The sequence below is a fragment of the Sitophilus oryzae genome, unplaced genomic scaffold, assembly GCF_002938485.1.
Source record: "Sitophilus oryzae breed Bouriz unplaced genomic scaffold, Soryzae_2.0 scaffold_817_pilon_pilon, whole genome shotgun sequence".
Lineage (NCBI taxonomy): Eukaryota > Metazoa > Arthropoda > Insecta > Coleoptera > Curculionidae > Sitophilus > Sitophilus oryzae.
The window spans coordinates 360,444-383,247 of record NW_022147436.1 but is presented as its reverse complement, the minus strand read 5'-3'; the positions used below and the strand labels follow the sequence as shown (position 1 = coordinate 383,247).

At 32.6% G+C, this 22,804-nt stretch overlaps 1 protein-coding gene across 1 annotated transcript; it reads right to left on the bottom strand.

The window, feature by feature from the left end:
• Positions 1 to 883: 883 nt before the first annotated feature.
• On the bottom strand, positions 884 to 22,788 carry LOC115889634 (zinc finger protein 431-like). The gene is made up of 13 exons (XM_030909684.1): positions 22,673 to 22,788; positions 22,281 to 22,370; positions 21,918 to 22,220; positions 21,693 to 21,861; positions 19,937 to 20,190; positions 9,364 to 9,575; positions 8,712 to 8,912; positions 7,503 to 7,632; positions 7,261 to 7,415; positions 7,139 to 7,199; positions 5,843 to 6,013; positions 1,703 to 1,892; positions 884 to 1,343 (listed from the first exon to the last, which is right to left on the bottom strand). Exons 2-13 carry the CDS (start codon positions 22,362 to 22,364, stop codon positions 973 to 975), a joined length of 2,301 nt encoding a protein of 766 aa, XP_030765544.1. The 5' UTR covers positions 22,365 to 22,370; positions 22,673 to 22,788; the 3' UTR covers positions 884 to 972.
• Between the last annotated feature and the right edge of the window lie 16 nt (positions 22,789 to 22,804).

Below are 22,804 nucleotides of genomic sequence, written 5' to 3'. Positions count from 1 at the left end.
GATAGCATATTGCGACCGGATGTGACCAAAATAGGAACTTTTAATTTGTTAAAATATAATAAAAATTTTAAGAAAAAAGTGACGCCATTTTGTTGTATAATTTTAATATACTCTGGACTGGGTGTCTCTGAACTTGGCTTGTTGTTAAATACTTTGAAGATGTATAACCTTAGACAAAAAATTGACACTCCCCACAAAAGACTGTTTTTGGATATTTAAAGAAAACATGAGAGACAAGACAAGTAATTGTGAATGTGTTGTTGTGTGTGTGTGAAGCTATACAAATATAAATATTGATTTGTTTATTATTGATCTATTTTAATATTGGACCTGCAAATCTTCACTTGACCTGTCCAACGATTTTAACGGATCATTAATAAAGTACTTTTCAATATTAAACTCCATTGAAAAGAAGAACCAAACGTAAAAGCAGAGAATAGGTACAGATATAGGTACATTAAAAATACATAAAAGCTATTGAAATTTAGAAAACGTCAACATTTGACATTTCCAGTATTTTACCAAACCGTTCCGTATCAAACCGATATTTTTCAGGAACCGCTCTTTACCGTAGTTTACCGGTCTGGTTCGCCTGGTTTTACAACGGAATACAGCCTAAGGTTGATGACAAGAATTTAAAGAAAATAGAAAGGAAGAATAAACCTCTAAAGTGAAAAAAAAAACGGCTTTAAATATACAAAATTAATTTTATACCTATTCTCAAATTTTATACATTTTCTGCTTGATATTCTACATAATCTACATTTTCTACGCACTTTTCTACATACACGTAGAAAATTAATTTTCTACGCGTCGTTACCCAACCCTGTTCTTAAATGATTTTCGCACTCTTTAGCATCTATTCACATTAAAACAACAGAAATATTTATAACAAAAACCTATATTAGAGCTATCATAGATATATTTACATAAAATAGAGCATTAAGAAATGACACATCCACGCTTCCAAATTCACTCTGGCACTATCTTGATCCAGGCTTCTTCCTCCTCGCCGTGCTCGTTCGGGATCTTCACCTTAACCAGCTGAATCGGCCCGTCGGGAGTATCGATTATCTGCGTCTCGCTGCTTGTCAGAGCCTCCGAAGTGAGGATCTCCTCGTATTCGGCCTCTTCGGTCCCGACCACTTGCTCGATCTCGTCTATGACTTCGCCGTTATCGTCCTCGTTGTCGGAGGTGGTTTCGGCGAAGGTGATGTGCTGGCCGTCGATGATAATGTGCTCGTTGCCGTCTTCCGCGGCTATAAAAAGCTTCGATTCGTTGGCGCTGGATTCTTCTTCGACCCGGACCAGGTGGCTTTCCGAGTCCATTACTAGTTTATCGTCTACAATAGGATAAAATTAGATATAATATACTCTGTTTAACGCAATGACTAAAGAATACAAGGACATATAAACGCCAATATACGGGCTGCAGTCGAATTTGTGATGTTAGACGCCATATTTATGGTTGTAACGATGAGTCATCGGCTGCTCATCAACGACAATTTTAGAGATTTTTAACAGTTTGTGTGTAGTGAACTTTGTATAAACTTTATTACAATGGCGATTAGTTGTTACGATTGAGAGCCAGGAGTTACGTTTCATCGGTAAATAAACAGTCCACTACACCTTTTTACCGTTTTCTTATTGAATTTTGAATTTGATAATTATTTTCTTCAAGCAGCTTTTTAAGGAAACTTACCTAATGTTAGTCTGGGTTGGTTCACCACAATGGTATCGTTCAGATGACCTTGCAACTGCATGTGCTGGTACAAAAGAGGTTTTCGCATAAACCCGGCTCCGCATACAAGACACTCATATGGCTTCTTATCCGAATGGACATAGCGATGAGCGTTACGATTGTCTCTCGAATTGAAAGCCTTCCCACAAATCTTAAAAAAATATTAGCCATAAGTTATAAAATTTCTGTCAAACAAAAATATTAGATATTTACATACAGCTTTCTTTGAATAAAAAGATTAAAGAAAGAAAATTATGCTATCCTAAAAGTGTTGTATTCATGCATTAGAGATGGAAACAACAGCATGAACTCCCATTTTTCACAGTTTTGTTTGACGTTTCAATTGACGTCAAACAAAACTGTGAAACTTAGCCATTAGTGACCATTAGTTTGATTGTTGGAAGATAAAACTTTTTTTGTAAAGTATTAACAATAACAATCGCATTTTTATTTTTCACAATTGCAGTGTCTATGAGAGACACTTTCTCTAAAGCCTTTAAGACATATTTCAGCTATTTTTCACAACTCCTCTCTCGTCCTCTTCTCATTCATGCATTAGAGATGGAAACAACAGCTTGAAGTTCCATTTTTCACAGTTTTGTTTGACGTTTCAATTGACGTCAAACAAAACTGTGAAACTTAGCCATTAGTGACCATTAGTTTGATTGTTGGAAGATAAAAACTTTTTTTGTAAAGTATTAACAATAACAATCGTATTTTTATTTTTCACAATTGCAGTGTCTATGAGAGACACTTTCTCTAAAGCCTTTAAGACAGATTTCAGCTATTTTTCACAACTCCTCTCTCGTCCTCTTCTCATTCATGCATTAGAGATGAAAACAACAGCATGAACTCCCATTTTTCACAGTTTTGTTTGACGTTTCAATTGACGTCAAACAAAACTGTGAAACTTAGCCATTAGTGACCATTAGTTTGATTGTTGGAAGATAAAACTTTTTTTGTAAAGTATTAACAATAACAATCGTATTTTTATTTTTCACAATTGCAGTGTCTATGAGAGACACTTTCTCTAAAGCCTTTAAGACAGATTTCAGCTATTTTTCACAACTCCTCTCTCGTCCTGTTCTCATTCATGCATTAGAGATGGAAACAACAGCATGAACTCCCATTTTTCAGTTTTGTTTGACGTTTCAATTGACGTCAAACAAAACTGTGAAACTTAGCCATTAGTGACCAATAGTTTGACTGTTGGAAAATAAAACTTTTTTGTAAAGTATTAACAATAACAATCGTATTTTTATTTTTCACAATTGCAGTGTCTATGAATGCCACTTTCTCTAAAGCCCTTTAAGACAGATTTCAGCTATTTTTCACAACTCCTCTCTGGTCCCCTTTTCTCTCGTGTTACAAAAACAATTAAAAAGAACAAACTTTACTACAATTGGTTTTGTTCAGAAATAGAAAATACCTATCTAAAAATTGAGATATATCAGGGAATAATTTTCAATAAATGTTACGTGAGTAGACAAATTAATTGTGGAATTCACTTAGAATTAACTAATTATGTATCCGTTCTTGCAATTTCGCTTTTATTTACAACTTGTCAAAAATAATTAGGATACGTCAATTTAACTTAGAAGTTTCAGTAGCGGCATCTGATATTTAAGTTATTAAATAATTATTATAGCTTCTCTATTTTTATTAAAATAGCTATTTATGTAACTAGTACCTAAAATGATGTTTTTTAGGACGAATCATTACTGTCTGCGGACGAGGCGTTAGCCGAGTCCGAAATAGTAGATGAGTCCTAAAAAACATAATTTAGGTACGTGTTACATACACTATTTTTTGTCATACGCTTTTTACAGTTTTTTAGAACGCATATTTGCAAATTTTCCATATTTGAAATTATAATGTTTGAAAAAGTTGGCTTATAAATTCATATCTTAGTAACGAGTTTGTTTATTTCATCGCATTTTGACATGTCATTCGAAATTTGTCACAAAATCACACAAATTCATCAACAATTTTAAAATGTTCCAAAATCCCGAACATATTGCTAATAAGGCCAAAGAAATCGTGTTGGATTTACTTCCTGTGAAGTCTCGTGCCATTTACCAGAAAGAATATGATGTTTTTAATGAATGGAAAGACAAAAATGGCGTATTCGTTGTAAATGAAGATGTATTGCTAAATTATTTCCACGAAAAGTAAGTACCTAGGTACCTATTTAAAAGAGGCTTTTAAATTAAAATATTCTTAAATTACAGTCACAAACATTCAAACCATCGTCAATTTGGTCGAAATATTCCATGCTGAGAGCAGTGTTAAGTGTTAAAGAAGATATTTATATTGACAAATTTCCAAAACTTATTGCTTTTTGAAGAGGAATTCGGTTGGTTACGAGCCTAAAAAGTCTAAGGTTTTGTCCATAAAAGAGATCGGTGATTTTTGGCCACGGCTAGTGATGAAACTTATTTACTTACTAAGGTAAGTTTGCGATAATGATTTTTAAAATATATAGATGGTTTCTTATTCCATTGTATTTGATTTTAGGTAGCTCTTGTCATTGGCCTTTGTGGAGCATGTAGAAGAGAAGAATTGTACTCTCTACGAGTGCAAGACATCATAGAAAAAGACAACAGCTGCCTTTTAGTTACCCTTGCGGATACAAAAACTAATATCAAAAGAGTGTTTCCGGTGGTGAACGAAGGGAACGTTGTCAATCCAGTTGAGTTGTATAGAAAATATGCTTGTCTTAGGCCAAAAAATGTACCACATGATTATGTCTTCATCTCTTATCGTAAAGGAAAATGCACCGTGCAACGAGTCGGCATTCATTCATTTGGGAAGATGCCATCGATTGTAGCAGCATTTTTAAAGTTGTCGAACCCAAACGAATATACAGGTCATTGTTTCCGACGTAGTTCTGCTACTCTTGCTGCAGATGCAGATGTGGATTTTACATCGCTGAAACGCCTAGGAGGTTGGAGGTAAAAATTTTAATATTTTCCGATCTTGTTCTAAACAACAATAATTATTTAGGTCGTCCACAGTGGCCGAAGGTTACATAGAAGAATCTATTGAGAAAAAGAAGAAAGTTTGCAAACTGCTAATGGGGGAAAAGAAAATCGCGACCACTTCCACGGATGTATTACCAAGTACATCATCGTTCGCATTTACTCCACCTCATCAGAAAGTAAATTTACCTGCCAATGGAGGAGTCGTTTCGATTGCAGATGCAAGTTTTCAAAATGCACAAAATTGTTCATTTCATTTTTATTTTTCCAAATAACTTAGCTTTTGATATTGTTAGTATTTAATAATTTAAAAATCAAATACAATGGAATAAGAAACCATCTATATATTTTAAAAATCATTATCGCAAACTTACCTTAGTAAGTAAATAAGTTTCATCACTAGCCGTGGCCAAAAAATCACCGATCTCTTTTATGGACAAAACCTTAGACTTTTTAGGCTCGTAACCAACCGAATTCCTCTTCAAAAAAGCAAAAGTTTTGGAAATTTGTCAATATAAATATCTTCTTTAACACTTAACACTGCTCTCAGCATGGAATATTTCGACCAAATTGACGATGGTTTGAATGTTTGTGACTGTAATTTAAGAATATTTTAATTTAAAAGCCTCTTTTAAATAGGTACCTAGGTACTTACTTTAAACAAATAACTTAGCTTTTGATATTGTTAGTATTTAATAATTTAATTATAAATATATGTATAATTTTATGTGATTTTGTGACAAATTTCGAATGACAAAATAAAACAACCAAATAACGAATTTAGACATTTTAGTCCATAAAGGTTGCCATGACGACCTTTACGGCCTAGGCCGAAAAAGAAACATTTTACGGACTGAAATGAGTCCGTAAAATAGCTGTTTTTGGGAGCGTATGACAAAAAATACATTTTTGTAACAATTTTAGTAACTAATAACATTTGTTGACAACGTAAAACAAAACCAAAAAAATATTGAGTTACATTATATTTTTACACGTTTTAAATGTCGGTCAATAAGTCTCCCTTCGCGCTCAACCTAAATTTGTTGGTATTCTCCTTCCTTAGTATTTTAATACAAAGGATACTTCGATAACTTAATTATAAAGAGAATAAGTATGTTACCTCGCAAGAGAAGGGCTTCTCGCCAGTATGAATGCGCCGATGTTTCTTGAAGTGTTCTGGATAGACGAAAGTAGCTTGACATACTTCGCATTTGAATGGACGCTCTCCAGTATGGGCAGCCTTAATGTGATAGTCCAGCAGTCGTCTGCGTTTGAAGCACTTACCACAATCCTGTTTTAAAGTGTAAAAAGGCATGTTACATTTTTCTGAATACTACATAATATGATAAAAAAAAATATTACTTTACTTTGTTATAACACTGCCAATTTAATTTTATAATTAAGTAAATTAATAGCCCGCCATACACCAGCGGTAAAGTTAAACAACTTGACATGACACGAGCAAAATCCGCGGATAAAATTTTGTGTTTGTGTGGCGGGCCAGGTCTGTGACGGACCAAGCCTGTCACATACCAAATCCGCAGGCCTGCGGATTTTTAAACGGTACTCTCGATATTTTTTCACTCTAGTTGATAGAAAATGACATTCCGAATAGAATGACATATCATATGTCAACTTTTGACATTTTCGCTTAAAAAAATGTATTTTAAATTCCAATCTAGAGTGCCATGGTTGTGTTAAAACTACTAATTTTTAATCATAGGAGAACAAAAGATTATAATAAATTATTTCAACCTGTTACTAAATAAATCATTTAATAACCAACACATTATTACATGGCGCAGTCAGTAGGATGAAAATGTTTAAGACTTGGCAAAAGATTGTATCAGTGATACTGAATTATTGAATTTGTTGTCAGTAAGATTGCAAATTGTGGCAGTCGTGGTCATATGCATTTCCAGAAGTATGACATTTTGACGTTCCCTTCAATCTACATAATACATTATGCTTGCTGTATTCTATACATTAGAAAATATTGCAAGTTGAGTGATAATAACATAAACTTGCATGGTTATGAAACAAGATTTGGCTATAATTGCTTTATTTGAGAGATCTCCATCCTATATAGGAAGATTCTATAATAAATTAAAGAGAATCAACAGTATACCTCAATTCAAAAGGCCATTGAAGCGGTTTTTGGTGGATAGAGGCTACTACCGTGTCAATGAATATTTAGTGGATAGGTCTGTCTAAGGACATGTATGTGACAATATTTTTGTTTTTTTACTTTGAGTGTTTATTGTAGATATTTAGAATTTTATATGTTTTGAGATTGTTTTACTCTATTTACAAATTATGTGAATTATGGTGAATATGTATATAGACGTACTCCTACATCAATAAATGTATTTGATCATGGAAATAAATAAAGAATAAAAAGTAAAAAGATACTTACCTCGCATCTATATCTTTTATCATCATAATGAGTGGCTCTTTTATGAGACTGAAGGTTGGACCTACAAAAAGACAAATAAAATTATAAATATTCCGAAATACAAACGAAAACGCAGAAAATACCTTTGACTAAATGTAGCTCCACAGAATTCGCACTGATACGGTCGTTCCCCGGTATGAGTTCTCTCGTGATCCTTAATTTCAGCCTTTCTGGCAAACGTTTTGCCGCAAAGGCCGCATATGAACGGCCTGTAGCCAGTGTGCACGATCGAATGTACCTGATAAATAAGTTTTAGATTTAAAGGAGTTTGGCGATAATCAGAATAGAATATCGATAATTTGGCAAATACTGTATGTAGTTTTACCTCTAAGTTATTGGCTGATCCAAACTGCTTGTTGCACAGGTGACACTCGAACTCTTTTATACCCAAATGAGTTTTCTCGTGCTGAGTCAAGTTCTGCTGACTCAGGAACGACTTACCGCATTGTTCGCACCTTTAAAAAATGACAGAAGTCTTATAGGTATAACATTTTTCTCGTGTGTCGTTGGCTATGATATAATGTGTGACATTGTATAGTTGCATGTCATATAGGGTGAATCTTAAATAAGTGCAAATATTTTTAGGAGTAGAATATTTCGACTCCAGAAACACGTCTATGAGGTTTTTTTCGCCAAAAAAAATTTGGAGTTTTTTTTTTAATTTTCAGTTAAAAAACATAATATCTTCATAATATGGCAACATAGATAGTAAAAAATGTCTATACCTCTGTGGCGGATTCATCTTTTCAAAAAAGTCCTATGGGTATTTCGCCACTGTAAGAAAATCTACAAAATAAAATATTTATTTTAGTAAAGACTGCTGCGTTAATCCAACGAAGACTAATTGTCAGCAGTGGTTTACTAATAAACAAATTTGCCTAACGGACAAAAAACGTTTCGGAAAGTATATCTCTTTCCGAAACTTTTTTTCTTTATATAATGTCATTTTAACAGAACGTCAACGTTTTTTATAGACGTATCTGTTTTCAAAAAAAATAAAGTATTCTGGAATAGTTGCATTTAGATATTTTAAATAGTTTTTTGTTTTTTTTTGCTTCCGACGACGGAAAGAGATATACTTTCCAAAACGATAAGCATTTTTCTTTGTCCATTAGGCAAATTTGTTTATTAGTAAACCATTGCTGACAAATTAGTCTCTGTTGGATTAACGCAGCAGTGTCTACTAAAAATAACTATTTTTTTTGTAGATTTTCTTACAGTGGCGAAATACCAATAGGACTTTTTTTGAAACATAGATAGTAGATTAAAATTACAAGAAAGAAAACCCAGAAAAGATTGAGTGGTTCTCAAAATTTAAGCGAAAAATCATTTTTTTTGAAATTTTCAAAGTAAAATATCTCGGTTATTTTGGACTTATTTGAAAAACGTCAAAGAGAAAATATGTTTTTTTTGTCGAGATCTACAAGCCCTAAAAATTTTGCGCTCATTTAAGACACCCTCTAAAAATAAAAAAAACATGTTTTTTCAACCCTGATAAGCAGTAGATACAAATGCGTGCATTTATGTAACTTACCTGTAAGGTCTTGGTCTATTTTCGTGCGTTCTTTCGTGGGCCTTAAAAGTGTATTTGCTAGCAAAGTCTTTGCCGCAAACGTTGCAAACGTAAGGCCTCACGCCCAGGTGCATGTTAACATGTTCGTCCAACAAATTCTTGCTGCTGAATCTTTTTGCGCACGTACTACAACTCCAAGCCTTGGCTGGGGGCAAATGCATTCTACAATAAAAAAACATAAGGTTTACGTCCAAGCAGCAATTTTGTAATCTCAGGCCCCACCCTGGCTCACCACTGACACTCAAATGTCAATAGTTGATATATATATATATATATATAATATGTCATTCTATTCAGTTTTATTTTCTATTGAATAAAGTAGAAATATACTGAGGGTGCCATTTAAAAATCAAAAGTTGTTGTCATTTCCGGTTAACTAACAATTAAAACTCCTCGGCAGAAGAACATCTGTTGTCAGAGGAGGGAAAATACCCTGTCCCCCCAACAAAAAATCTCCATGTATGATGAGTTATAACTCAAGAAAAGGGAACACAATAGATCTTTAAGGTCGCGGTGATTAACCCCCCTCTCACTCATTCTACATTCTACATTCTACATAGATTTTCTATAATATTGAATGATATCACCATTGGAGAAACAAAAAAATATCTACCTTCTGTGAATTCTAAAGAGACGGAGATTGGTAAATATCCTGTTGCAAACTTCGCACTGGAAGTCGCCCTCTTCGTTGGCCACGTGTTCGTCGACATGCGCAGACAGCAAATTTCTTTTTCTAAAGTCCATGCCACACACGTCGCAAATGTACAAACGACACTCGTGGGCTTCCTTCATGTGCGCTATTATTTCTTTGTCTTCACCGGTTACCTGGAAAACAGTAGTTAACTATATAGCTAATTTGGCAAAAAGAGAGAATCTTTGACAAAGAATCTTGAAAAAAAAACACCTCATGTAATTGAGGAGCAGACTTACTAATTGCATTTTGTCCATTTTTTAAGATTTTCAACCAGAAGTGGCATTGCAAACTACATACACAGAGTTACAATATGATGACAGAAGCGACATGTTAAATACATTTTATCCCATTCAAATTAAATGGCAAAAATATCTTAAGGCACACTCTTACGACTCGTCTACTTGGCAAGTACGCCAATATTTGCGTACTTGGCAAGTATCCCACCAGTCCCCACTTTGTAAACTACATCGGCAAGTGTGGCGCTCACACGACGTGTCCATTTCAACAAGTACGCCAGCACAAACATTGTTTAAATCCTTGGTAAGTAAACAGTATAGTCGCATCGATGGATACCGGTCGTCCCGAAATTGTCGTTGCTAGTGATTCTTTTTTCTTTTTAAGTTTTTTTACTGTACACTGCAATACGATTTCTATGTTCTTTATGTTTGGCCGTCCATATGAAGCGCTCATTTTCGTATAAATCCATAATTTCCAAAACAACAGCATTTGAAGACTACACGGGAAAACCCAGTTTTGTCCATTTTAATTGGAGCCGAGAAAAATACAATTTAGTGTTTTTAAAGAAATATGTTATTTTCGGTTGAATAATTAGAAAAATATATATTACAGTTCGTCTGCTGGATCTGTGTCTATGAAAGGAATGCGGACAAAAAAACATTTAAATAAACAGCAATATATTTTATACGTCGACTTGACGAGTACGTCACCGCAAATCGCTCCGCCCACTCATTTTATTGGCTACTTGCAAATTTGTCGAATTTTTATTGATGGGACGCGTCGTCTAATTTTTTACGAAAAACATCGAGAGAATATCGTTTCCCCTCTCACGGATACCCCGTAGCTACAGAACGGACAGACGTACTGTACTATCAATTCTGAATTATTAATATTGTGAATTATCGCCATCTCTGAAATACCGAAATAAAAATGTCAAAATGCAAAATAAAACAGGGGAAAACCAGGGATGTCCAATTAAAGGTTGTATAAAACCTAAATCTAAACTATTATTTTTTGTTGTAGGAAGAAAATTAATATTTAAGTAGGTTTTTATTACAATACATAAATTGATAACATAATAATACTAATTGCAAGATGCAAGCTTATCGTCCATGCGTAAGTACATCTCTGGTTTTTGCCATTTACACGTGGACTACTCTGGTTTTTCCTTTGTACGGCAGAATAGCCACGCTGTAATATCTCTGGGACTAAGCGGTACTACTGCTTTCTTTTTTCTCGAATGACGTTAACATTTGTCTATTGTTAAGTATAGTCTAATTAAGATATTAATATGTCTATTATTAAGATAGTGTATCACTATCTTAATTTCCATGAAAATGTGACATATCTGGTTTTTCCCGTGTAGTCTTCATTTGTCCATTCCATTTATTGCTGTGAGAACGATTTAGGTATGTCGCCAATATTGAAGTTATTAATGTAAATTTGATATTATATAATCTATTATTGTTTTAACATTTTAAATTATCCGCAATTAACTCGAAAAACACTACGATCCGGAAATAAACGGGACATACTCTATAACAGGTCAATTATTTATATATATTAGTCGTTTTTTTGCGCCTCGGCAAGTATAGACAAGGCTGGCCCAGTACAGTTTGAAAAGTGTACGAATAATTATTGTTATCCTTTGACTCGGGCTATATTTACCGACAGAGAGTGGGGACGCGACAAGTAATCAAGGAAACCGTTCTCACGACATGGCGAGTATATTCCAATAACAAATGTTTGTCAAGTACACGAGTCGTGAGAATGCGCCTTTAGACTTTCTAAGTTCTGTATGTCCATTGACGGCAGACAAACAAATAGAAGAATGTTCTTGTGTGCTGTGGACATACTGCTGTTTGTTTGTCATTGCCAGCTGAAGAGTTTTTTTTGTACTACAACTTATCTATTTTTTGAATAATACTACTTAAAATAATGAATGGAACTACGATTGGGGACCATGTAGTTGGGGATACGGACCGTGGTATAAAGAAATTTCACGTCTAAAGGACAGTCAACAGTTTTTTTCAATTTTTTCAGATATTATCAAAACTACTATATGTACTATTTTTATGATTTTTTATCCATTTTTCTAGTACACTAGCTTCTCGGTAAATTTTTCGCAAAAAGCGTGGCAGTTTTTCTTTGGTTGCCAAAATTCGAAAAAATGGACAAAATGCATCTATGGTAATCGCAAAACAATTTCCGATGCACGTGATCAACTTTGACTGACAAGCGATGGCGACAGCGCTGCCGGATTGTGATGGATTTATGAGATGAATCTTAGGGTGTATTCCGTTGCTTACCTTGGTTATGGTTTTATGTTCCGTTTCTATCGGTTTCCTGAAAGTTTTCTTATTACGGAACACGGTTTCTGAAAAATTCGGTTATAACTGTCACCAAACTAACCAGCGCGAGAAGGCTGGTTTTTCTGGTTTTGTTTGTCAATCAATGTCATTTATGTGACAGAAATCAAGCAAATATTGGAAGTTCGAATGAAATTCTCATTTAATTTCTAAAATTTGTAATATTTTGTATATACGTCCAAAAGTAATAGAGGTAGGCAGTAAAGATAAATAAATTTCATTAACTAAATAGAATGACTTTTTAGGACCATTTAAACTTATCATGCAGCCATTCTTTCTTAAAGTCAGGAACATTTAAAGAAAACATGAAAAACAAGACAACAAGTAATCGTGACTGTTTTGTAAGCTATAAAAATTTAAATATTGATTAGATTTGTTTATTTATTATTGATCTGTTTTAATATTGGACCTGCAAGTCTTCACTTGAGCTGTCTAACGAGTTTAACAGTTTATTAATAAAATACTTTTCAATATTAAACTCCATTGAAAAGGAGAAGCAAACGTAAAAGCAGATAATAGGTACATTAAAAATGCATTAAAGATAAATTTTATAATAGAGGTATTGAAATTTAGAAAACGTCAACATTTGACGTTTCCAGTATTTTACCAAACCTTTCAGTATCAAACCGATGTTTTTCGGGAACCGCTCTTTACCGTAGTTTACCGGTCTGGTTCGCCTGGTTTTGCAACGGAATACAGCCTTAATTCAGCTAAAATTGACAAACAACATATTTATTATATCATTTTTTAAAGAGTTTTATTTTTAATTTAATAACTAATATTTTAGTGATTAATTGAGTTATTTGTTTTATAGCTTATTTTACTTATTACATATTGGCAAAAACTAGTCCATTATAAAGATTATTATAAGCGTTATTGTGGGTTATTTATTTATTGATGTATGTACAAGTAAGAGGGTTCTATTAATGCACGAACTAATAATCATATAATTTGATATAAACTAACTTTTCTGACTGCAGTCAAGGGTAATAAGGGACCTTTACCGTCACGTTCTCGTTCAAAATAGTTAAAAAAAAAACAGGGAAGCCACAAGTTCTCTGCTTCGACTGTTTAAATGCTTTTGGATATTTTCAACACAAAATATCAAGAAATGCAATACAAAATCTCGAAAATTTAGTTCTTGAAAGAACTGTTTGTGCTTAAAAGTGCAATTAAAAAAAAACACTATAAAAATAGGCAAAAAAAACGAAAATTACAAAGATTCAACAACAACACGATATTATACAAAATAATGACTGACACTAGGACAGGGGCCTGAATCTTTATAGGCCAAATATTTTCAAGAAATTAATTAGCGCTGCTGAACTAGATGGCGCTAGGTGTTGAATGCATCCCATATGCAACCAGTTAAACACCTATAAGTCAGCCATTTTCTGTCAGGTGAAGTACGCGGCACGCGTCGATTTCAAAATTTTTATTTGCTTGCGAACTGTTGTGTTGATCGTTTGTTTGCTGAGTTTTTTCTTTCGTGATTACTATAATATTAACTTGTGCCCTATTTCTAGCATATATCAACGTACGTATAAACAGTAAGTTTATTATAAATAGTTTTGCATTGTAAAAGTAGTTAATTTTTATTTATTTTTTAGGAAATGGCTCATTTTAGTTGTGGAGTGTTTGGTTGTGGTAGAAGCTACCGCAACGATGAAAATGTATATTTATTTCGTATTCCTAATCCCAAATATAAATGGGATTTATTCCTGTCTTGGTGGAGAGCAACAGGAAATGCTAAATTTTCTACCTTGACACCAGAACAAGTATACAAGAAAGTGTATATTTGTAATAAGCATTTTACTAGTAGTGATGTAGAATTGCTACTAAAGAAAATAAAGAACTGTGTGCCCTCTTTACATCTCCCAGGTAAATAATTATACATACATTTTATTTGTTCTAGCTTCATTAGTTAAATATAATTTTCCATTCATTAATCGACAAACAGGTACAATGTGATCAGAAGGTTTATATTTATGTGACTTGTATAACTTTGACAGAAAAACAGTTCTTATTAGAATTTTCATTTGTAACTATTGAACTTAAAGCCAGCATGATCATCTTGTACTTTTAAATAGGAATACTATCAGAAAGTTTTATTAGGTATCACGTAAACTTTTGACTTTTACAGTTATAAAATACTAATGTAAATTTTCATACGAAGTGTTTAACTGTGCTTATTCAAAGCATGTTTGTACATAAGACATTTTGATCATATTGTATAGATTTAAATAGAAGAAAAGTTGTATGTTCAAGTAAAAACGATACATTAATTTTTAGATCCTTTAAAACTCACATTTGGGATAGATACTTTGGAAAGTAACACCAACATAACAGTTACCACAACGGAAGTAGACCAGGGAGGGCCTTCATTTAAACGACCTTTGCCTTTATCGGAAAGGGACTGTAATACCCAAAAGATAATTAGATTAGAAGACATAACTTTGCTAGCTGCACCTCAAGAAGAGCACATACAACATGATGTAGAAGTCAGTGACATATTCAAGCCTTCAGGTAATTATTTTTTAATTTTTTCTCAGCATGTATATACAATATACAGTTATACTTCTAGATCATATCTGTGGTACTAAGGCAGAATATGTTAACATTGTGCGCGTTCCGGGAACACAGCGGCCAACTGACCGCTGAGAATTTTGCTCAGCCGCTGAATGTCCCTGAATGTGCACATTATTTCACATTTCATATTTGATATTATCGGGTTATGCCTTGTACCACAGATATTACCTAGAGTTATAACTCCAAAAAGGCAGAATTAAAAAAATTATATGTAGCAAATTTTCTACAGTATGTCTCCGTATTGTCTTTACAAGAGGAAAAACTTTTTTATTGTTGACATTTTGAGAAAAACCTACATTTTTTATAAAATAATTTTGCTTCTTTTAAAGTGGTTAATCCCATTTATATTTTTCCAAATGTCCATGCCATTTTAGAGAAAATTAAGGTATGAAAATATATAGTTGAATTTTTTTCTAAAAATCAGAAGGCGTTTCTATGGTAATATAGGTATTTTCGATTTCATTCATTGATGGATGGCTATTATTAATTTTGATTAACGGCATTTTTTTGCTGTTGTTAAACATTTGTAAAAGTATCACATTTTCCGATAACTATTATCATCCTTTCCATAGCATTGAACTAAATAAATTTTGTACTTCTATAACATTTTAAAGTGGCAAAAACTACGACGTTAATTAAAATTCTATCCATATACAATGATTCTATCAAAGAATGAAAACGAAATTATATTACCATAGAAACACGTTTTGATTCCTAGGACTTAAATTAACTTAAGAAATTCAACTATATTTCCATGTTTTTGGAATTTTCTCTAAAACGGTATGGAAATTTGGAAAAGTATAAAGGGGATTAACCATTTAAGAACAAGCAAAATTTTTTATGAAGAATGCATTTTTCTGAAAATAATAAAAAAAATTTCCTCTTGTAAAGACAATCCAGAGACATAATGACATATATTAGTATTTTACTTTTATAAAATATTCTTTAATTCTAATGAATATAAATTATTTTCCAGCTCACAAGAGCATTACTATGGTTGCTAGAAAGAAGAACATGTCACCTAAAACACTAGCATTATATAAAGAATCAAGGAAATGGAAACAAGAAGCTTCCAGATTAAAACGCCGCAATGCTTCCATTAAGCAGCGCTTATCAGAAGCAAAGAAACTTATTTTCAATGTTAATGGCAATAGGCTGTTCAGGAAAATGAGTTCTTTCCAAAGAAGATTTTTCCAGAATCAATTTAGAAACATTGAAAAAAGTGCTAAAGGAAAAAGGTTTGACTTAGATACTAAGTTAGACTCGTTGATGCTGTGGAAGTCATCACCAACAACCTACAAAAATTTAAATAGGCTCGGATTTTCATTACCTACACCAAGGACTTTAAATAAGTTGTTATCAAAAATTCCTATACAAATGGGCATTTCAGAGTCAATTTTTACTAGTATTACAAATATGTCCAAGAATATGAAAAACAAAGATAAATATTGTAATTTAATTTTTGACGAAATGTCTCTTCAGCCACATTTAGATTACAATTATAACTTGGATATGGTAGTAGGCTTTACCAAAAATCTAAATGTGGCTGATCATGTCACAGTTTTTATGTTACGGGGAGTTTTCAGTAAATGGAAACAGCCTGTAGCATACATATTTAATAAATCTGCTATGCCAGCAGCTGAAATTGTTTTTTATATTAAAATTATTACAGAAAAAGTAATCTCAGCTGGTCTGACTCTAGTAGGTTTAATATGTGACCAAGGTCCTAATAATGTAAAAGCTATAAGTTTGCTTCGTGAAGAGACAAGAATGCAAAAAATATCCAATAATGAAAATTGGGATGATACAGTGCTTTACATAAAGGATAGACCAGTTTTACCACTTTTTGATCCACCGCATCTTGTAAAAAGCACAAGAAATAATTTTTTAAACAAAAATTTATCATTTACTCTAAATAATAAAAAAATGTTAGGATCGTGGTCACATATTATTAAAGCCTACAATATAGACAAATCTAATAATATACGGGTGATGAGAAAAATAACAGATCAACATATCTACAAAGATAAAATGAGAAAAATGAAAGTTTCTATTGCAGCACAAATATTTAGTGCAACAGTGGCATCTGCAATAAAATACTGTGCAATATCAGGAATAAAATCCGCCGATGGAGCTTCAGAGTTGGATGCGAGTGCATTAGATACTGCCGAATTATTAATATTTTTTGATAACCTGTTTGACAGCACTAATGGTAGTTTTGGACAGTCAAGTGCAGGAAAACCATTAAGAGGTTTTGTGTCCGACAAATCAGCCCATGTTAGGTTTTGGAGAAGTGCAGTAAATGTTTTAGAAACCATGGAATTTATAAAATCAAAACCAACAGATAGATCCAAGCCACCAGTATTAAATGGTTGGATAAAAACTATCAGGGGATTTATACAAATAAATAGAATTCTAATGGTTCATGGTTTCAAAGCATTTGCTCCACGCATGTTTAACCAAGATCCGCTCGAAAATTTCTTTTGTCAAATAAGACAATATGGTATTAGAAATACAAATCCTACATGTGCTGCTTTTGCTAGTTTTTACAAAGCCTTGATTGTCAAAAACATTAGATACCACCCTCAAACGGCAAATTGTGAAGACGATATGTCACATTGTTTGTCCACATTAAGGGAAATGCTACATAGCAATAAAGATAATCAGGAAATTCAAGTACCTGATCGCTGGCATCCACCTGAAGTTACATTACAAGATGTAACACAAATTGAAAAGGCTACATTAAGCTACATCAGCGGATTTATATGTAATCATTTATTTAAAAAAATAACAGGTTGTGACATTTGTAAATTAAATTTGTTACACAACAACGCAGATATTGATGAATTTCATCACAAACTTGTATCTATTAAAGAATACGACCCATTTGTAAAAAAATTAGTTTATGCCAATGTTGACCTTATAAAAAATATTATTAAAATTTATGAAATGCTACAAAGCTACGTACCTTCTGCGATTGATAAAACCAATATACGAGTCCGAATTATATCCGTTTTAAGGTGCAAAATAAATTTTAATTTTGAAGAGTGCCCTCACAGAGAGGAAATAGAAACTTTTATTTTCTCCCATTTTGTCAAAATATACATATATAATTATGTTAAAAAATTAAATAATATATTAATGGGTAAGCTGAATCCTGACAGCAAAAATATATTAGAAATGAATTGTTTTGAGGCATACAGACGTATGAAACATTTAAAAAATAAATGAAATAATATATAATTGTGTTTGTAATATATATAATATTTAATTGTGTTTATTTTTTGTGTTTTATTTTACTTCGCCAAATTGTCATAAATAATTAAAAAAAAGATTAATCAATAATACAATCCCTACTTGTTAATAAAAGTCTATGCAATAAATCTGTTAAAGCTAAAATGACCAATTTTCTGAGCTAACATCTACAAATTATTTTATCGTTTATATATATAAATACGAAAAATATAAAAAATATTTTTTTTTTATTTATAAATAAATGAAACAAAAGTAGAATAATTTGTACTTGTCGGCATAAGTTCAATTTGGTCATTTTGCTATAGCAGATTTAATGTTTAGATTATAAAATTTCAATTTATAAGTTTTGCTTTTAGCGCTATATTCCCGCCATTTAATGAATAGTACGCGCTGCTCAACTAGATGGCGCCACTATGTAGCGTCAAAAAATTAACACGTAGATTCCTTTCTTATCCGTTAGGTTATTTTCTATGCACTAGGATAATTGTAAAAACTGCCTAATAATAGGATAATTGTCAAATAATAAAGGACAACTTTGCTAAAAACCGCGCAATGTGACCAACATAGATAGACTGCACTAAAATATTATTATTTTCTGCCGCTTGTTGCCGGTTTTCTTCCAAGTTAATAATTTTTCAGATGAAATCCCCCAAATTCAACGCACAATATTTTATTTTCTATAAGATATAGTGTTTTAGTGTAGTTTTTGCACACGTGCAGAAAATCCAAAGAAATAGTATACAGACTGGATCAAAGGGAAACTTAAATCTAGTCTCTTTTTTTTTATTACTATATTATATATAGTACTATATTATATATTATATATATTTTTATACTCTATTTATGGTTGGTATGATACCTGTTATTATACCTTCGAGTTTCGATGTTAAAAAATAAAAAAAACATATTTAAAGTTTTTCTACAACCACTTGTTTTTTTTGTTAAATTAGTTTTTTTAGTTGTATTGTAGTCATGTACAGGGAGGACAACTACTGTATTTTAAATATTATATTTAACTTAACGTTTTTCAAACAGGGTAACATTAGACTATATTTCTACTAAGTACCTACATTATTTTTAAAAAAATTAAGAGTAAAAGTAACTTAAACATTTATAAAAATAGAAGTATTTACTGTTGTAGAATCTCAGTAACAATAAAAAAGAGGAATTTATATTGTAAACATTGAAATAACTGGAAGCTAAACTTTCTACCTGCTTATATTTAGAGCCAGTGTCTGACTACCTTTTTTTACGATGGCCCTAATATGCTTACTTCTAAAGTCGATAAGAGCCATCAGTAGAAGTCCATATCAGTAGAAAAAAGAAACAGATTATGTCCGTTTTTGTCGTTCGCGCGTACACAATGCTTATTGTTCGGCCTATTTGTTCTGCTTGTTCGTGCGCGCTCGGTTCGTCTGGGCTAAAATGCTCAGCTCAAGTCTGGACGCACCTTTAGGAACAATACTGTTTTTGTCGTTTATTGATATAATGCTGAAAATCTCACGAGTTACATATCTCACTCTACACATATTAAATTACATAGACGTAGGATGTAGAATATTCTGTTATGAAACGACTGATGGAATAGCAGGCATCGCGGATTTGAAAAACATGGAAATAACGACGTTATCGTGTAGTCGGGGTTGGAGATTTTACTTACTCCATTTACCACACCAGTATTTATTAACGAAAAATCCAAGAATATGTTAAATGCATTATTTAATATTAGAACATTTAATAAGCTCATGAATAACAGCTTCGCTTTTTAGTTAACTCGTATATTTTAACATTTCTGAAACAATATTTTCTAATTGGTAAAAAGCAAAAAATCGTTAGATCTGACAACTCTGTTGAAACTGGTCGTTCATCTGGCCGCAGCTATAAACGCAATACATCCGGCCAACCGACGCGACGGCCAGGTCGTTGCGACCTGGTCGTCAGTGAGTTCGAACCCTTAGTGTCATGTCGATATGATTGATGACGTGCATCGGAAAATGTTTTGCGATTATAATAGAAAGTCTGCTCCTAAGAAAATCACTTACCTCATCACCAACACACAAAAGACATGTGTATGCTTTGCCATCCCTGCTTACAATTGGAGCCTCTAATTCTTCAGTTGGTTTAAGTTTAACAGACTGCATTCCTATGCTGTCACCACCATAAGTAATGCCATTGGACGAAGCACGTCGCTTTAAAATGTTAGGTTTGCTTGTATCAGGAGTGTGAGACACCTGAGTTTGATCGTTTGAGCTAGTATCGCTAACATTGGGTTCTACTTTAATGAATGTAATTTTTTCTAAAAAAATATAACCATATTTATATGATAATAATGCATGAAGTTAGTAATACAGTTTTAAGCTTCATTCAGAACATTGAACCTCGAAATTAGTGATTTCAATTTGTTCCTCTAATTTCAATGTAAGCATTCAGAACGCCAAAATTCGTAGTAATAGTTTTCAATTAAGTTAAAAAATAGTTTAAAAAGTATTTATTATTTTATCAAAAAAAAAAAAAAAAAAAAAAAGGTGCCCGGTGGCGTAGAGGTACAGGCTCTCGTCTACCAATCTCAAGGTAGTGGGTTCGATTCCCACACCCGGCATTGCATCAGCCGACTATTTTTATTAAAATAAAAATAGTTTGGGTACCTAGGTCGACTCAGCCTTAAATGAGTACTTGGGATTCACAATCCTGAGGTAATAATAGGCGGTTGAAGCGTAGTGCTAGCCACATTACCTTCCTTGTATACTGAACGGCTCTAGTATGACAAGCTGTACCTTGCTACTCCCAAGGCGTTAAACGCTATATACGGGAGCTATTATTATTATTATCAAGAAAAATAAAGCATTACCTGCTGGCGGAACAAATGGATATGTTACTAGTGATTTTATTTTGTGAGGTTTTTGGCCTCAAGCTAATTGCTTCTTGGCCTCAAGGGCTTATGCTCAAAGATATCCAAATAGGAAATTTCCTGATAAGCGTTCCTTTGAAAAACTACTTGTCCTATTTCGCAGAGCTGCAGTAGTGTGGTTTATAAAAAACCTATTAGGCAGAAACCTGTCGTTAGTGTCGTTGGAAGCGAAGAAAATGAATTTGCCATAACTGGCTCTTTTATAGAAAATCCATATATGTATTTACAAGTCATCATAAAATAAATCTAAGAACTACTTCATTTTTCTTGATAAAATAACAAATACTTATTCAATACATTATTTATTAAACTATTGTAGGCAAATTAAAAAAAATTAAACTGCTATAAATTTAAATAAAGTCAGCCACTAATTTCAATTTTGAAAATAGCTATTGTCGCTAGAAACTTGCCATAAAGACACCAGCCCTCTTGGTTGCCATTTTATTGGAAAATTACTCTTTATTCAAAATCTGAGCTAGATTGGTATAGGAAAGCCTAATATTGCTAATATAGTTTGAAAGAGCATTTAAATATGCTTCGATTTATTTTAAAAAATACATTGCAAGTATTGCATTTAAAATATTGAAGTTTTTATGTAAGATAAATATTTAAAATAGACCAGCAATTTTTAATATCCCTGTATACATTAAACGAAGCAATCAAAATTTTTAGTAAAGTTTATTTCTCTGGCTTAAAAGTCAGCACAATAATTAATTCTGAAAAGTAATGTACAGGGGGTTGACAGTCTTTTCTATTTTAGCATGCATATTTAAATATCTTTAAATATCTCAAAAACTAAAGTTTGTAAATTTTTAATAAGCTTTGGGAATAATATTTTTTAATTATATTTTTCTGTTCTTTTCAAATATTTTATAAATACTAATTATTACCTCCTGTTTCTGATGAAGGTTCCTGTTCTTCACCATCTGAATTAACGTGGATTGGTTGGTAGTTTTGACTTCCATTTTCTATATCGTCATCATCCTCCATCGGAGTATCATGCATTTTAACCAAAACCATGTTAATATCTTCTAGAGATTCTAGGGGCTTTTCTATTACCTTAAATAAAGAAACTGAACAGTGCAAAAGAATAAAACTAGAAAACCTATATTTACCTGGGAAGATTCATCATCACTTGAAGGGATATCTAGAATTTTCTTTGGTAATTCATTGTTTTCCCTATTGCTGCTTTCTTGCATATGGTCTGTCTCTATTTGTCTAGACTCGATATTGGCTTTGTAGTTATCTGAAATTTCTTTCGATATTTCACCCATCCGATTTTGTATTTCTTCATACTCATCGACTAATTTGAAGCACTTCTTGCATAATATCTCAGAATGAACATTGTCTTTCCTTACATCTCTTTTCAGGATACGTCCTATAGTTACTGGGATGCTTATTTCACTAATTACAGCAGACTAGAAAATATATTTCAGAATTGTACACCCTTTCAAACCAGGAACAATTTGTCTACTTACATCTTTATCGAAGATTTTGATAGTATTTCTGCTTGACAAACAACTGGCATTGCAGATCAGACAAACATTCGTGTTCGAAGTCATAATTCACTTAAATTCAAGGAAATATTTGTTTATCAAGGTGTTAAGATTTCGTGGCACTGCACATATTTTCTTCTCAACTTGTAGTTTAGAAGTTTTACTACCATTTTTAATATAGTACAGAGTCTCTTATTGCCTTATTTCGTACGAATAAGAAAATATAAAGAATGTCTCTAAATTATAAAAAATAAACTAGGAAAATGACGTTGTCACATTTCAGTTCTAACCATTTAAAACGTGGTCCAACTTCTTTTAGAAAAATCTTTAAAATTACCTTCAAATAAAACAACACATACGAATTAAAAAATTACCTTTTAAATGTTGTCAAATAATCTAGGGGACATTTATTTTCCGCTAGAAATCAGGGCTTCCAACAAATGCTGCCAAATTGAAAGGAAATGGTCGACGTGAAAGGTCAAAAAAGGCGTCTAAACGTCCTGTTC

What these genes read in the sequence shown, in the direction of transcription:
- LOC115889634 (XM_030909684.1), bottom strand. Translation starts at nt 22,364, where the DNA reads ATGACTTCGAACACGAATGTTTGTCTGATCTGCAATGCCAGTTGTTTG. An exon ending in TTTTGTGTGTTGGTGATGAG is followed by an intron (nt 9,576 to 19,936) that starts GTAAGTGATTTT and finishes ACTGTTTTCCAG; the next exon opens with GTAACCGGTGAAGACAAAGA. An exon ending in AGAAGCCCTTCTCTTGCGAG is followed by an intron (nt 1,893 to 5,842) that starts GTAACATACTTA and finishes TATTTTTTTAAG; the next exon opens with ATTTGTGGGAAGGCTTTCAA.